The sequence below is a fragment of the Parasteatoda tepidariorum genome, chromosome 7, assembly GCF_982258835.1.
Source record: "Parasteatoda tepidariorum strain Cologne lab strain chromosome 7, Ptep-v5.0, whole genome shotgun sequence".
Lineage (NCBI taxonomy): Eukaryota > Metazoa > Arthropoda > Arachnida > Araneae > Theridiidae > Parasteatoda > Parasteatoda tepidariorum.
In genome coordinates, this window is record NC_141761.1 from 83,092,563 (window position 1) to 83,110,052 (window position 17,490).

Consider the following 17,490-nt stretch of genomic DNA (forward strand, 5'->3'; position numbering starts at 1 on the left):
AGCTTTGTGAAACATGCATCTACGGTAAAGCTCATCGGTTAAAATTTGGTAATAGACAGAAGAGCAAAAGCCCTGGAGAACTTATCTCAACAGATGTATGTGGAACTTTCGATCAATCATTCAAAAAATATCGTTATTGTAAAACTTTTAATGATCATTTTACTAAATTTAGCTATGTATTTTACCTTCATAAAAAATCAGAAGTTACCCAAGGTTCTGAAAATATGTTAGCAGATGCCAAAATTCTAGGGCACAATATCAAGGAGATCTTGAGTGATAATGGAGGAGAATTCGATAATGAAAATGTGAGAAGAATCTTGCATGAAGGTGGAATTATTCAAAGAGTCACATGTTCCTATACACCTCAGCAGAATGGCGGCAGTGAGCGAGAGAATAGGACTTTAGTAAAAACAGCAAGAACTTTGAAGAATTCCAATTCAGAAATAAATTTTCCTTCATCATTATGGGGAGAACTGATACATACGTCTGTGCACATATTAAACAGAACAGGAAAAAAGTTCCTTACTAAACATAAGTCCTTATGAATTATGGATGGGACAAAGACCCAGAATAAAATATATGCGAATAGTGGGATCATCATGTTATGCCCATATAACAAGTAAGAAGAGTAAAAAAGTTGATAAGAAAACAATAAAAGGTTATGTATTGGGATATGACGGTGATGACAGATATCGTATATGGATAAAGGAAAACAATAATGTAATCTCCTCTCGAGAAGTAACATTTGATGAAAAAACTCTAATTAACTGTGAAGATACCTACTGAAGCTGAAAATGAGGGAAAGCTTGATCAAATTGACTTAAGAGAGAAAATCAGTTCAGAAAATGAAAGCGAAAATTGAGAAAATTCCTTAACCATGAAACTAAGAAATCGAAGTGAACTAAAAGTTTGAAAGATTATGTAATGGCAGCTGAAAGTTTCATATCAGATTCAAATGAGTCAGAGTCATACGAAGAAGCTATTAATTGTAAGGAATACAATTGTTGGATAACAGCCATGAATGCTGAAATCAAATCACTAAAAGAAACTCAAACGTGGATATTAACACCTTTAACCGAGAAAGCAAAAGCTTTACCTTGTAAGTGGGTGTTTCGTATCATGAAAAATCCAGACGGTACTATAGATAAATATAAAGCAAGACTTGTGATTAAAGGCTTTAATCAAAGAAAGGGTATTGATTACAATCAAACTTTTAGTCCAGTTACTAAGTTAGGAACTATACGTTCAATAATAAGTATTGTAGCTTGTGAGAATATGCATCTTACGCAATTTGATGTATCAACTGCCTTTTTATATGGTGATTTAGAGGAAACCATTTACATGTAGCAACCTGAAGGTTATACTAATGGCACCAACGAAGTATTTAAACTCCAGAAAAATTTGTAGGGCCTCAAACAAGCTCCTCGTTGCTGGCATAAATGTTTTGGTTTATTCTTGTTAAACCTTGGCTGTAAAATTAATGAAGTAGATTAGTGTTTATTCGTTCACGAGAAAGAAGATAAAAATCTACTCGTAGCTCTCTATGTAGATGATGGACTTGTTGCTGCTACTCATGAAGAATACTAAAGTGACTTTATAACTCAGTTGAAAACTCAGTTCAAAATTCTAAGCAAGTCTGCATCATATTTTTTTGGAGTAAAAATTTATAGACTTGATGATGTAAGCATTAAAAGTTTACAAGAAGATTATGCCACAAAGATACTTTAGCGATTTGGTATGAGTAATTGTAAGCCAGTTCATACACTCATTTTGAAAGAGGAAGAACCATGCAGTGCTGAAGAAGGAAATGAAACAGTATTTCCTTATCGTGAGGCAGTTGGAGCATTAATGTATCTAATGATTGGCACTATGCCTGACTTGGCATACGCTATTAGCGTTTTGTCACGTAAATTAGAAAATTCTGCCAAAGAAGATTTTATCAAAGTAAAACGGGTATTTCGATACATCGCAAGTTCAAAGCAAAAATGTATTATCTATAAATTAGGATACAAACCCGGAATTCTAGAATGTTTTAGTGATGCTGACTTTGAAGGCTGCATGAAGACAGGAAGATCGACGAGAAGAGTTTTAGTTTTGTATGCAGGTGAGGCTACATCTTGGTTAAGTCAGCGTCAAACTATGGTTGCAATATCAACCACAGAGGCTGAGATAGTTGCTGCAAATGAAGCCGCAAGAGAATTAATTTGGCTTAAAAGACTCTTCAATGGAATTTCCTCCTTTAAAGTAGTACCAACAATTTTTGTTGATAATAGTGTAGCTGTCAGATTAGCTCAAAATCCTGAGTTTCATCGTAGAACGAAGCACATCAGTATAAAACATTTCTACATTCATGAAAAGGATTTGGAAGAAGAAGTTAGTGTGCAGCAGATATCATCGGAGGTACAAACTGCAGATATATTGACAAAGCCCTTGCCCAAACCGAGACTTTTAAATCTATGAGAAAAGATAGGACTCTTATAAACTCTTTACTTTAAATGTTACTTAGAAATTGGTAGTTTAGTTCTTTTTCTTTTCAACAGGGGGAATTATTGATGTATGTGTTAATAAGAAAAGTGATTGGTTTTTATATATTTATGAAATCTGGCAACAGTTCAGTATACTATACAATATATTATTTCAACTACTAGATATGAAGACAGCTGTCTAAATTATTTATTATATAGACGATCATCGTTCTATTTTGTTTATCTTTATACTATGCTGAATAAACAGTAAGTTTAACTTTAAGAAGTTAGATTTAGTTAATACTTGTATGACTCAATAATTTCTACATTCTGGAATTATTTTTTTTTGCTTCGTATGTAGGTTGAATTCAAATAAAATAGTTCCATTTAACAATATTTTTATCAATAAAAGTCTTAAATGAAAATATAAAACAAATATTGCAAAACATAAAATCAAGTAACAAACAAGTATTTATTCACACGTCTTACAAGTTTTGCTAGCTGTTTGATAAGGAAATTAAGAGAGAGGGTTTTTTTAAAAGCTACCATACTGTTTGATAAGATAATATAATGGCTATCAAAGAGCTTATATTTTCATATTTAAATCATTTTTCAACAGAAATGCTACTAATATTAATTCTTACTGCTTTGTTCTGGTGGTATGTATTCATATTTTAAATTGAATAGTTGTTCAATCAAATGTTATAGAATCATAGAAATACGGTTATCCTTAAAGGAGATTATTCAATCTTTTATATTTGACTACCCTAAACTAATAGATGAGACAAATTTTAACAAATTTATTCTAAGAGTACACAGTGACATGTATGAAGCGAAATTTTATTAAAAGGTCAACTTTTTTGATTGAATTCAAAATTTATAGTTTATTATTTATATTGCATTAAAAAAAGGTTTGGGAAGGAAAAAAGGAAAGAAAGTTATCGCGTACCAAAATATTTTTTTCAAAATACTTAAAAGGTAATTTAAAAAAAGTAACTCAGATAAAGTAAACTTACTTTTCTGAAGGGAATCGACAAATTTTGTGTGCAGTTTTATTGAAGCTTTTTTGTGGTTTTCAGCCCACAGTTTCTTTTTTCTAAAAATCATTTTCTTAGTAATAAGTCTGAAGAAAATATTTAATTTCTTAAATCTTCACATTTTCAAAAGTTAATCTGCAGCTTAAGTTCGCAAAAGATATCTCACTACAAGGAGACTGTTCCACAAAATAAAACTTTTTATTCAATATAATTTTCTTTTTTTTTTCAATATTTATTATTGTGAACCACATTAATTCGCTTATTGCACCAAACTGACATAAATCCATTTGTTATCGGTCGTCAAGTCACCATAAAAGATCGAACACCGGTTTTTTCCAATAGCAGTTCAGTGCTTTATCCTCTGTATTATCAAAGCTAGATGTTTCTAGAGAATTTTGATCCTGAGTACCTTCAGCATTTTTTTAAATTAAAATAGAGTACAAGATCCACAGATAGATTACATTTCACATTAAAATTTCTAATTTTTGTGTTCTCTTAGCAATAAGTATATAATATTGTTTATAAAAAGAATCGCAAAATTCAAATTTATTAAACATAATTGTAAAAATAGACTTTAAGTCCCAATGAATTTTGGATTTTAAATTTTAAATTTTTTTTATTTTCAGAGTAATAGGTATAATTTTGTTTATAAATTCTCAAACCTTAGCAATACTCAAATAGATTAAATTACTCAAAAGTTTATTATACATTTTAAATCTCATCAAATATTAAATCTAATGCTTATTGAGAAATCTTATGCGTCAAAGAATTTTGAGATTTTCTCAACTTTTTGCACACTTGATTCCATTTTGATTCAAGCTCGCTTCGTCTGCTTTTTGAACATTTTTTTTTCTTCCTTTTATTAAAAACAATTTAAGAAAATGAAAGCAACAATCTAATCACTTTAATGTTAAATCATATATAAAAGGGAGTCTCGTCTTCATTTTTCAAAACGGGGTAAAATTACAACACATGCTGAAACGCAACGGCAAAAATCTCAACTACTGGTTAGATTGATTACTCTATCTTTTCCTTTTATTATATTTATTTGAATTTACGATGTTTAATGTAATCTTTTGATTATTTGCTTCATTTTTGTTCCATAAAATATTTAGAATCTCGTCAAGTATGTTATGTGTTAAGGAAGACGCAAAAGTATCTTTAACCAAGTAAATTCGGATTTATTTTAAATATTTCTAACTATTTTCTTTGTTCCAAAATTTATTTCAATTTTGAATAATATGCATATTTATATGGGTTACATACACTATTGTTGCTTGAATTAATTAAAGTTTATGATGGCGAAAAGGAAAAATGAGCACATAAATTGCAACGAAGATATGACGAAATAGGAGAACGACAAAGACAAGAGGAAATGGAAGAACGGCGGAGATAAGAAGGTATGGCCAAAGTTAATTTGTTGCCATTTAAAATTTTGGACACTTTCTGACCAGCCAGAAGCATCAACTCCCAATTGGATCTTGCAACTTGAAAAAAAGTGAAGTGATTACGCTTAACCATGTGATTGAAATTAGATTTAATTGGATAACTGTAAGTGACGTCACGCACTGTATCGAACCTGATTGGCTTCTAAATCGACAAATGCCAGGATTTACCTACGCAACTTGCAGGCATCCGATTGAAGGTTTGTGTTCGTATACAACAGTGTTTCCCAAAGTGTGGTACGCGTACCCCCAAGGGTAAGGGAACAGTTTAGAGGGGGTACGTGTTCTTATGCGAAATATCTTGCAACAAACAAAAATTTCAAGAAATTTTATTTAAAAGCAAAGCTAGCCATGAAAATTTACGATTACGTATTTTTCTATTGGTTACTTTTTTGCAATAATTAGTGGTGTCAACAACCAGTTGTGATTTTTAACTTTTGTGCAATTTTGTTATAGTAAAGAATACATTCATTTCTTATTAATGGTACACAGCGTTACGCAAAATTTAAAAAAGGGTACACAAAAGTTATAAGATTTGGAAACGCTGCATCAGTGTGAAAGGGCAGTATTTAACAACTGGTTCGTGTATTATTGGTCGTCATTTTTTTTAATGCAATTTGTAATTCTCACAGCTTTCTGGATTTTATATTTACAATGATAGAGCATTCCCCTTCCAATGAGGTGAACCGAGTTCAAACATAATAATACAATTAAGTAATATATATATATATATATATATATATATATATATATATATATATATATATATATATATATATATATATATATATATATATATATACTTTTTTTTTTTTTTCCCTTCCGTAAAAAGAAGAAAGCCGTGCACATCACTTTTACATTACCACCAAAAATTACTCAGGAGTGTTGTTTTCTACTTCTTTTTATTTTAGATGTGATAAGAAAACGACTCTCTCTTTTTAGTCCACTTAAAAAATGTAGATTTCTAAATTACTTCTTTTTAAAATTTAGAAATTTAAAATTTAAAATTTTCTTTAAGTCACAAGCTTTGAGCCTGTTCACACTAATTTGAATCTGAGAGGTTAGCGTTAATAACATTAGTTTTCTCTATTTCAGGTATTCAAATAAAAAACTTTCGTATTGGAAGGATAGAAATGTTCCTTATGTGAAGCCACTTCCTTTTTTTGGATCCCTGATAGACCTTGCGACAACAGTAAGATATTTTGAAAATTATTATAATTTTTTAGAGAAACTTTATAGCTAAAATCTATTTAATCAAGAAAAAGCCATAGAAGTGTCTATATTTTTATTCAAGAAAATTAGGTAGAAAAAGGTGTACGCACAAATATATGCATTCATTTTTTTTTAATTCTGTAACTTATTTAGCTTGAAATTTGACACTCTATATGCTCATGTAACTCTGACTCCTTTACGTACGCATTATAAAAGAATATTTTATTACATAACACAAATTGAGTGTACTCACAAAGAGAATATGTAGCTGAGCTAAGAGTACGAAATACATATATTTGGATAGTCTTGATATCTAGTTAAAATAAACTATTTCCAGTTACATTAAAAATAGTCTGACGCAGTCATCTTACTTTTAAAATAACAAATAAGAATAACACAAGAGATGGAAATATTTAAAACTTTTTAGAGAGTTACTTTTGAACGCTCTAGCTTGGAAATATCACGGGCACGAGAAATAGTAGATGAAAGCTTACCTCATAATTTTCACGGGAGCGAGAAGTAAGGGAATAAAAAATTAAATTTATCTTACTGAAAAAACTCGGGCAACAAATTTTACAATATCACGTGAATCTTTGTAGACTTTCACGAAGAAGTTTAAGGAAAAGGGACAAACGAAATAGAAACCTTCTGGTAAGGCGCATTTTACTATAAGCTATCAATCGGTAAAATTTTTACAATATACGGGATTATTCAGAACAGCGATTAACCCTTTGAAGCAGAATTTATATTCAAGCCGATTTTTCATATTTTTTTTCCTCGACCTTTTTCCAATTATTTTGTACTAATTCAGGTCGAAATAAGTGAAAAATATTATATTTAACATTATAACAGTTTATGGTAATGATATACAGCTTAAAATAATCTGAGTCCTTTTCTGCGTTAACTATAAAATCTACCAAATACGATTCACTTCCAAACAATATTTGTTTTTTTTTTTTTGTTTTTTTTTTAATTTGCACTTATTTGTAATTATTGAGGTCTAAGAGAAACAGTTATTTATCATTTAAATTTACTTAATTTTCAGAATCCCTTATTAATCCATTTTTAATCCATGAATATACTATTTTTAATCACTTATTAATCCATGAATGAGAAAAAAAAATTCAAACTACTTTTATTGAATTTCATATTTTATTGCAAATATAATTGCATTAATCTAACAGATTATTTTAGCAATTGTTAGGCTGTTTTTTATACTTCGAAAATACCAAAATATATTTTTGCTTTTAATTAGAACGGCAGAAAAAATACATAAAAGAGACACCGATGGCAGACACCGATCTGCGTCAAAGGGTAAATAACAAAATTCACAAGGAAATATGTACTAACTGGACCTGTTGCTCCCAACTTGGTCATGAGTATGATACAATACTGACAATGGTACAAGATACAACTTTAGAGCAAACAAAAATAAATTTTTTTTTAAAAAAAATTGGTATTTAATATTAAAAGGTATAAAATTTTGGTATGTTCGTCGATTTCCAAATGTAAGTAATGCTGAGATTCATTTTTCAAGAATTCGTTTCAAAAATTATTCAGCAGCTAAAAATCAAAGAAGCAAATGTTCACACTGGTTCAAAGTACAAGACGCAAAAAAAAACCGACCATTCTGAATAACAAAAAAATGTATTAATTACATAGAAACTATTCCTTCTATTTCGCTCAAATTTTGTATTTTGAAATGTAAAATTACATTCTTTAAAATTTTATACCTTACAATTCAAAACTTTTTCAACTAATCCTGAACAATAAAAAAATGAAAATATAATAAGTATTTAATAAGCGTCATTTTTTTGCATGGAACTATGGAAATTACTTTTTGCATGGAATTATTACGTTATTTATATATCTTGAGATCGACAAGCTTTATAATTTTGAGAAAAACAAATTTTCAATTCGCTTAAAAATTACTCGAGATATGAAGAAATACGCAAAAAGGTAAAATTAACATTAAGCGCTTCAAATTGACCACTCTAATGGCCAAACAATGGGGAGCCTATTTTCTAGATTTCGACTACTCCCTTATATTTTGGAGGTCAGAAATCTGAATCCGTAAAGAAATATGTTTATTCAGAGAAAGTACGATTTTTCTAATTTTGTTACTTAAAACATAGTCTGTACTAATTAAATAGCATATTCGATGTCACCCCTTTGAATATTTATGATTGAGTGAGTCCCAGAATGGGAAGATCCGATCATTAGATCAAAAGTTATTCAGTGTTGTCCGTTTTTTATTTTTAACTATGTACAACACTCTTCCTTTCCTTAAACTATAATTGCCATTTTGTTGTCTGTTTGTGCAATTGTTGTTTGTTAGAGAATTGTTGGATAATGTTACATTCACATTCAATCTGTATTTGTTTTTCGATTTTTTCTGAAATTTTCAAAAATACTGGAATTTTTCAAAATACTGAATACTCTACAAAAAATACATGCAAATTTTAATTTTTTGCAATCAGTTCGTTATAAATTCAGTAAAATTTGCAAAGAGCGTACTAAAAATATGCATTAATCCTTTAAGAGCTGTTGCAATTTGAAAGCACTTATATTTTTTTGCCTATATAAATAGTTCAAAAAGCAAGTGCTAGGAAAGTGCTAGATTTTGCCATGAACATTAATCTAAGAAATTTAAGATAGTCCTTGTACACTAAAATACATTATTGAATTTAATATCGAATTGTATGTTTTTAGCCGGTATTTTAATATTAAATTATCAGCCTTTAAAAAAGACAAATTTGACTCAGTTTAAGCTTTTTTTAAAATTAATATATTACCACTATTATCGAAGTTAAAACTCGGTTATTATACTGAAATATATAAGTTAAGATGGAACGCAAGTACTACATTTCGTAACCAATTCTTATTCAGTTCTTATTTACACACACTAAAGTTCCAAAAAAGTTCCAAAAAAGGTGGCCACTTTAAGGTTACTCATTATGAGGTTATTTATAATCACGCAACATTGAAGAGCATATTAGATTAAGATCTAACACGCACAATTATACAAGTGGGTCTAAGGGGTTAAAAGGATTTACGGCTAACGTTGGGATTAAGAGATTTACGGCTTGGAAATAATTTTTAGTTTTGTACCATATTTTTCAAGCGTATTTTTTCAATTTTTTTTTTTTTTTTGAAGTTGACATCATTATTCGATAAAAACTGGACACTTACATCTTGAGAAGACTGTCGCTTATACACAGACACGTGACCTATGTCCTCATGGTCTCATATGACCTTATAAACAAGATGGCGTGTTAGAATCGAACTAAATTTCCTTACATAAGTTAGAATGTTAATGAACGTTAAGTTTAAAATCGAATTTGTTAAAATATAATTCATTCTTGACTATGCCTTTTACATAACTTAGATTCATTATTTGCTTGAGCATTTTATTGTAACCATGATATATTTTTGTTGTGTGTACCTGGCAACTTCGATGCAATATTAATTCGCTTGTGTTCTACATGGCATCTTGCCAGTTTGTGTGTTAAGTTACAAATATATAGTGAAAAAATTTAAATCTTTGTGAATGAATGTAGAATGTGTCCCTTAAAAAGAATTGATACTCAACTGATTAGCTTACTCGAAAAACAATGGAAAGAACAGTTGCTAGCGTAAGCAAATGCCACGTTTCATCAACCAATCAGGATCAAGATATCCATACAACGTCACTTACAGTTATCCCATTTTTCCGCAAAGAAATTTATGAATTTTAAATTTTTATTATGGCACTATTGTAAAGTGTGTGTACACTGTACACATAGAGTAAGAGGACACAAAGTCTTCCATAATAACCACCCTTACTATATGTACTTTTAGAATCCTTGTCGAAATTGAATTCAAAATAATATATAGATAAAGGATCAAAAACTAACATTTAAGTGAAGAATGAAAACAAAAATATTATTGAGATCTAATAAATCAGCACTGAAAACATCCTAACCTGATTGATTACCAGATAAAACAGATAATAAATATAAAAATTCATAGTTAAGATTTACTCAAATTTCACCAAACAAACAAACTGGTTCAGGGGCTTTTCAATCTGCTTTCTTCGCCAACAATTCGTTCACTGTAAAAAAAAAAAAAATTGGTCTGAAGTTACCACCATTTTTAGTGTTGAAGTAAACAAAAAAAATTTTATAGTGCATGTAGTCACATTTTTTAATATTTTTTAATTGTTTTAGTTTCAATATAAATTTATTCATTTTTTGTTCGGTTGTTTACTGACAACTCATATTTTCATTCGCATTAGAATCAATTTATGACTGTATAGCAAAAACCTTTCTTTTTTTTTTAAAAGAAAAAAGCTTATTTTTAGTAATTACCTGAATTCTTTCAAACAATTGTTATTTCCTTATTTTTATATATATTTTTGCACGATAACGACAGTTCTGTATTTAAAAATGTTTTTAGCTTATCTCAAAACCAAGAATGATGGCATCTCGCCAATATTTTTTACACTATTACTTTTTACAGTATATAGAACTTTTTGCAATAATACTGCTCCAGCATTTTTTTCTTTTTCACATAAATATGAATTTGCAACACTTAATGCACACATATTTTTTTAACATAATTTTTAAAAAGAGTTGTAAAAATGTACATTAAGGAAGGTAGTTGCAGAGCATCTTGTAAGAACACTTCTAAGGCTATTTTGTAGAATGTTAAAGTTAAACGAAACTACTATTGATGTTATTGTCGATTCTAAATTATATTTTCTTGACAGTGTCATAAGCCACTGATTATGTTCAAATTTAATCTCAACTATTTGCTTAATCAGAGTATAGAATTTAATTTATATCTTAATGCATTTTGACATTTTTTTGCAGCCGATGCATGTTCTTGAACTAAACAGATATTTCTCCTTAGGACCAATTCACGGGTAATTAAATTCAAATTTTATTCCTTATAACGAACTATAATTCTCCACTCTACAAAGAATACAGCCCTTCCCAGACCTCCTCTGTCTCAATTACGTAATTTTCCATACGTTTATTATCTACACTGCTTCCCCAATTTCTTTTTCGTTGTTATTCAACCATCTCGTTAAAGCTGCGATGGCTCAGAGAATATGTAGCGTACTGGTTTCGAATATCAGCGATGGCTTGTCGAAAAATATTCCACATCCGGATCATGCTAGCCATATTGCTGACGTAAAATATCCTCAGTAGGAGACGGTTTATGAGTTGCGTCCCCTTGACGTCAGATTAATCATGGGAGGTTTCCGTGGTTTTCCTCTCCATGTAACGCAAATACGAGTTTGCTCCATCAAAAAGACCTCCATGAAGGCAAATGTCTCCTAATACTTGATCCAGAAGTTCCCTTGTCTTCTGGATTGGGTTCAAGTTTCGTCCATAGATTGCGCCACTGAAAAAACAAGAAACGCACCACCTGCCTTAAAAATTGGCTTGATTTCAAGCAAGCTTGCTGATATTGGCAAATGGTCAAAGTAACAACAACAAGACAGTTTTGCACATTTTGACAGAACTGATAGTTGAAAACATCTCATACAAATATTGAAGATTTTGATATTCATAAAAATACTTAAGATTTCGATACTCATATAAATCGTAAAGATTTTGCACTCACACTAGTGCTGGTGTAATAAACATTGGCAAACTTTAAATAGCACTCTCGAAGCAGTGTATTCCATAAACTGTAAACATAAGTATTGAATGTAAAATAAATGGGAAATAAAATTGGCAAAAAAAATTGCTAGCTGGCTTGCCAGAATAAAACCCTTTATTTCACAGAAAGATACTGTTATTTAAAAATTAACGCTTGTTTTTTTAAACAGATAATTACTGTTTATTTTACCAAACAAACTCCATTATTTTTACAAAAAAACTCTGTTATTTAAAAAAAAAAATCTACAAAATTACTGTAGTACTGTATAAAATCATTGTTATTTGCTTTGAACTTCTTTCATACCGCAGTGGACTGATCGTTAAGACACGGTTCTTAGCAGATCACCGAAGTCAAGCATCGCTGTTTGCAGCCAGTGTGCGGGTGACAACTTTGAACAGCTGATTAGGAACCAAGGGTGCTCTGTATCGGTCCTCGTTAAACTGTTCTATGTAAAGTGCTCTACTTCGCACGTGGATAGTCGGGCTACCGAAGCGGAGGTGCCATCCAGCAGAGGATCAAAATCGTGATGACAAATTCAAAATTGTGAGTTTTTGGACCATTCTCAGGGATGTTTACCGTCTCCATTGTCCATTGGGCAGCTCTAGAGCGACGTAAATAAAGTATCTACTTATCTTTTAACCAGCAGTCTTTTTTCTTTGCAAAACCTGTGTTTTTTTCTTCATAATTTATTGTTTTTTTTAGAGTGTACTCGCCGACTTTATAATTATTCAGCAATTTTTTGCCAATTTACTTGTAAGCTTGAGAAAGCGTAAATAGCTAATATAAACTCATGTTTGTGAAAATTGCAACACCATGAAGGAATCGTCATAATTAAATTAAATTTAATACACAGCTGACTAGTAGTAGTACAAAAAAATGATTGAATTTTCAAAGCAAACAAACAATAACAAGAGATCAAAATCAGTATTTTGTGTAACCACCACGCGCCGCAATAAGTGCTGATACACGACGTGGCATGGAGTCATACAAAGTTTGAATGTCTGCCTGAGGAAGAGAATTTCATATTGTTTGTATGCGTACCCAAAGTTTGTCTGTAGAAGCAACAGGACGATGATCACGAGTGAGACGCCGATCAGCAAAATCCCACACATGCTCAATCGGTGATATATCCGGGGAATACGCAGACCAAAGAAGAAGCTGTATCTGCCGCGATGCTAGCAATATGAGGGCGGGCAATGTCCTGTTGAAATACAGCGCCTGGCAAGGCTTGAAGGAAGGGAACAGCTTGGGGCTGTAGAACTTCACTGATGTGCCGGTTGCTGTTCAGATTACCCACAATTCGTAGCAATTGAGACCGTCCATGATATGCTATGGCACCCCAGACCATAACTCCGGATGTTCGTCCACTGTGGCGTTCGATAACACACTCCGGATGGTGGCGTTCACCGGCATAGCGACTGACACGAATGCGGCCATCATGGTACTACAAATTAAAGCGGGATTCGTCAGAAATCACAACACGCTGCCAATCAGCACGCCAGTCCCTATTCTGGTTGGCCCATTGCAGCCGCAGGCGGCGATGGTTTAGCGTGAGGGGGATCCTGTATAATGGAGTCCCTTGCGCGCAGTCCACGCTGCAGCACTGCTTCCAAACACGCACCACTGTGCTGCTGTTACGCTGCACACGAGCGGCATCTGCACCATAAGATAATCCAGCTTCCTGAAGGCCGATGGTTCTCCCCCGTTCAAAGTCCGTAAGTTGCTGAAAACTTGCTCTCTTTCGTCGAAGAGGCATAAGTAACGACTAAGCTAACGTTTACCACAAGCAGATTACCACCGATAACCATACACGCGTCGCTACAGCCGTCTATTTATTCGGATCCATAAGCCGTTCAGAGGGCGCTGCTCAGCATGCGCATGCCCTACGGATCTGAAATTCTAATCATTTGCATAACATGCTCTACTTTGCATTTCCTGAAAATTTCAGCTATCCCGCATAAGTCCTTCATGGTGTTGCAATTTTTACAAGCATGAGTTTAGTTTCCATTACAAGAAAGCTTTATTTTTTAAAAACATTAAATTAATTACAAAATAATAATCGAAACTAAATTTCGATATTCGTCTAAGGAGTAAAAGCAAAATTTCCGAGTGGTGGGATTTTTTTTAATTTTGCAGGAACATAAATAAAATTTCGAATAAAGACTCTGGAAAACTCATATTGTGCAAAAATATTTTCAATATAGTATTTATCTTATATTTTAAGCCTTGGTAGATCAGAGCATAGAGCACGCGCCTACTAGTGAAGTGCCTCGGGATCGAATCCCAGTGACGGCTAACCGTGGGATTTTTTGTGGTTTTCCTCTACATGTAACGCAAATGTGGGTTAGTTCCATCAAAAAGACCTCCACGAAGGCAAATTTCACTCAATACTTGATTTAGGAACTCTCTTGTCTTTTGGATTGAGCTCATAATTGCTCGCCTACGTGGTTGAACATTGGTAGTCAGAATTTCAAAATTTCAAAAAAAAACATTTATAAAACCATCTGATAGGAGCCGTGGTGATTTGGGGGATTGAGCTCTCGCCTCCTGATGACACAGATTCAAATTTCAGCTGTAGCTGATTGATACGAATTCTGCTCCTGGATTGCACCAACCACAATACTGACGTAAAATATTCTTAGTTGTGGACGGATCATGAGTTAGAATCTTTTATAGACGGGTTAATCGTGGAAGGCTTTCGTTGTTTTTCTCTTCATGTAACTCTCAAGATCCGTCAAAAAAATCTTCCATGGAAGCTAGCTTGCTTCAAAGCTGAATCTATGAGTTCCGTTGTTTTCTGGATTGGGTTCAAAATTTCAAGGCTATGAAATTAAACATCAGTAGTCGTAAACTCAGGATTTGCTCTGTTGTTCAAAGACGGTGATAAAATAAAAGATAATTTTTAGCCATTCCTTCAATAATGTTTTTATACTCGTAATTCTTTTATAGAAAACTCTATCAAGTTATCAAAGGTTCATTTTGCTCTGAAATAAAATTATTTTATGACTTTTTTTCAGTTTTTTTGAAGGTCTTCGTCCCGTTCTAGTAGTTGGTGATCCAAAACTTATTAGAGACATTTTTATCACGGATTTCCAGATTTTTCCGAATCGAAGAGTAAGTTTCTTCTAAGCCCATGTTCTAAGTATGTTCACGCACTAATGATTTCATACTAATGAAAATAAATATTATTTGTGTCAAATTAAATCCACCTGTGAAGGTAAAGGAAATTTACTCTGTAAAAAATTGTATAATGCCATTCCGTATCAGGTTTACGGAAATTCTAAAAATTTTGAGAATTAAAAAGTTATTTCAAGTTAGCACAGGATCCAGAATATAAACACTGCAAAAAAATTTAACTAAAAAATGGTTGCAACTTCTTAACAAAGTGAAAGACCACCCTCTTGAATCTAATGTTTCACTACACCAATGTTTTTTTTAACCATTTGTTGTAAGGTAGCCGCCACCATTTTTGCTACTCATTAACATCAAAACTTATGATTACATTAAAATACACTTGCGGTAAAGTTATTTTTACAGTACAATATTAAATAAGATTCATTAATTTAGAATGCATGTATACACTAATTCGTAAAATAAAAGTTTGCGAATGAAACATCCGCGTAGCTCGGACAGTATCTTTAAACGAATTCGAATTAGGCTTAATAAAACGGAAGCAGATAGAAATTACAAAAATAAAATCACTTAATACAATTCTCAGAATTTTTAAAATCAAAATATAACTATCCTTACTACACAACTAAAATATACTTACATAATTCGTGGCCAATTTTTGTTTCTGTTGATGAATAGCAGCGTTAAAATTTCTACTATTCATACTTGGCGCATCTTGATATTCAAATCGTGCCAAGCGCCAGCATTGGTGTTCTCCGAAGTAAAAATAATTATAATTTGATGAAAAAGTGCGGATTAAGATATTGAATTTTTATTGTTTAGATTTAAATTACACCCCTTAAATAATATATGAAAGCTTGATTTCTTATTAATCCGGAAGTGTTCCTTGACACAACGTTTTGGTTGTTCAGCGTCATATTCGGAGAGATATTACACCACAGCTCTTACAGTGTAGCGCAACAACTGCGGTTAACAATCTTTTTCGTAATTTGCGGTGTAGTGTGCTACTTTAAAAAAAGAAAAAAGAATTAAAGTTTCATACTGGGACGAAAAAAACTATAGCTTGAAGCGGTTCCTGGTAAATACTTTTAAGGTTAGCACGGTGAAGAAACAGGGTTCAATTAACTAATTTTTTGTTAATTTAACTTAATGTTATTTCAATGGAAAAAAACATAATTCCTCTGTTATTATTCTGTACAATGCGCAAAAAAAGAAAGGAAAACAAAGTTATATATAGATATACCAAAGTTGGATTAGCCAATACTTTGGATATGTTAAAGTAATATCTTGAGTAGTAAATAAGTCATATAATTATTTACTAAGCATTAAATCATTCTCTAATCTCTTACTTACCTCTTTGCAAGCTAACTATTGTTTAAGAGCAGAAATAATACTTTATTTAAAGTGATGCGTAGTTGCTTAAATCGTAACTCGTATGAGCTCCTAAAACATAACGCTCGATTTAAGAGCAACGTATCAATTTCAACGAGTGAACAGGTCGTTTTTAAACTGTAATAAAGCCAAAAATTTGGAAAATGGATTAGAGCAATTTCTGAACTAAATTTACATCCAACATCAAATTTCTCTTTTCATGAATGTAGTTCATAATAAGAACGTAACAACAGAACTCTGAGGCAGGGAAAGCCTGGTTAGCAGGGCTTTGGGTCGATGTTCAAGAAATCGTGAGTTCGATCCCCGCCAGTCGAGGAGCACCATGAGCAAAATTGTGACTGGTGCACACTAAATCTGTCAGAGTCACAAAATCCTCCAAATTCCCATGTTAAAAAAAACTCTCCGTTTAGGGGTACTGGATCGGAGATTGATCGTGCTCAGGTTCATGTCAAAATTACGATCTGTAAAGTGATGGGTGGCTTGTAAATGTGTCCTCCCTATAAAACGGACTGTAACGCATGCTGTGGCAGAATATGAATTCTTGGCCATAGATGGCGCCATTTGAAAACAAGAAGAAGAGCTCCTCTCTTGCCTGAATGGCATAAGAAAACAACAGAAGAACTCAACACGAAACAACAAAAGAAAATTTTAGTGGATTAATCATTAATTGCACTGACTTTTTGCCAGCTGAATACCTCAATCAGAACCTGATTCAGTCGGTAAGAAACGAATTTTTTTCAGTAAATTCAATGATATTAAATATCTTTATGATGAAATATATTTTCCCTTATATTCAGAAAGGAAAAAGTAATTAAAAACACAGATGTAATGGGCCTTGTGATTTGTTAGTTATGATGCAATAATTATTGGCTAGTAATGTAGTTTGATAGACAGATCTGTACCAGTACCTTCTATGGTGATTGTTTCAGTCAAACAAATCCCCCCCCCCCCTACTTCTAAAACCTAAGAAGTAGAAAATCGAATGTAAATCCTAAGAAGATTCTATCTCAGCTTGCAGTACCTCTACACGTCAGGCATGAATTTAGGCACATTCTACTGTTACTATACCTGAAGCAGTTACAACATTTATATCCCTTCTCCTAATATGCTCTTTAAAAATAACTTTTGTTAAGGATCGCCTTCCTATTTACTTTA

General features: G+C 32.0%; 1 protein-coding gene across 1 annotated transcript in view; it reads left to right on the forward strand.

Moving 5' to 3' along the window:
- The first annotated feature begins 2,907 nt into the window (after window positions 1-2,907).
- LOC107451703 (cytochrome P450 3A25) overlaps window positions 2,908-17,490 on the forward strand; it is a 39,412-nt gene continuing 24,829 nt past the window's right edge. Inside the window, exons 1-4 of the mRNA XM_016067879.4 lie at window positions 2,908-3,124; window positions 6,043-6,139; window positions 11,013-11,065; window positions 14,829-14,925. Of these exons, the coding sequence (XP_015923365.2) occupies window positions 3,036-3,124; window positions 6,043-6,139; window positions 11,013-11,065; window positions 14,829-14,925 (336 nt within the window). The 5' untranslated portion in view covers window positions 2,908-3,035. The remainder of the gene's footprint in view (window positions 3,125-6,042; window positions 6,140-11,012; window positions 11,066-14,828; window positions 14,926-17,490) is intronic.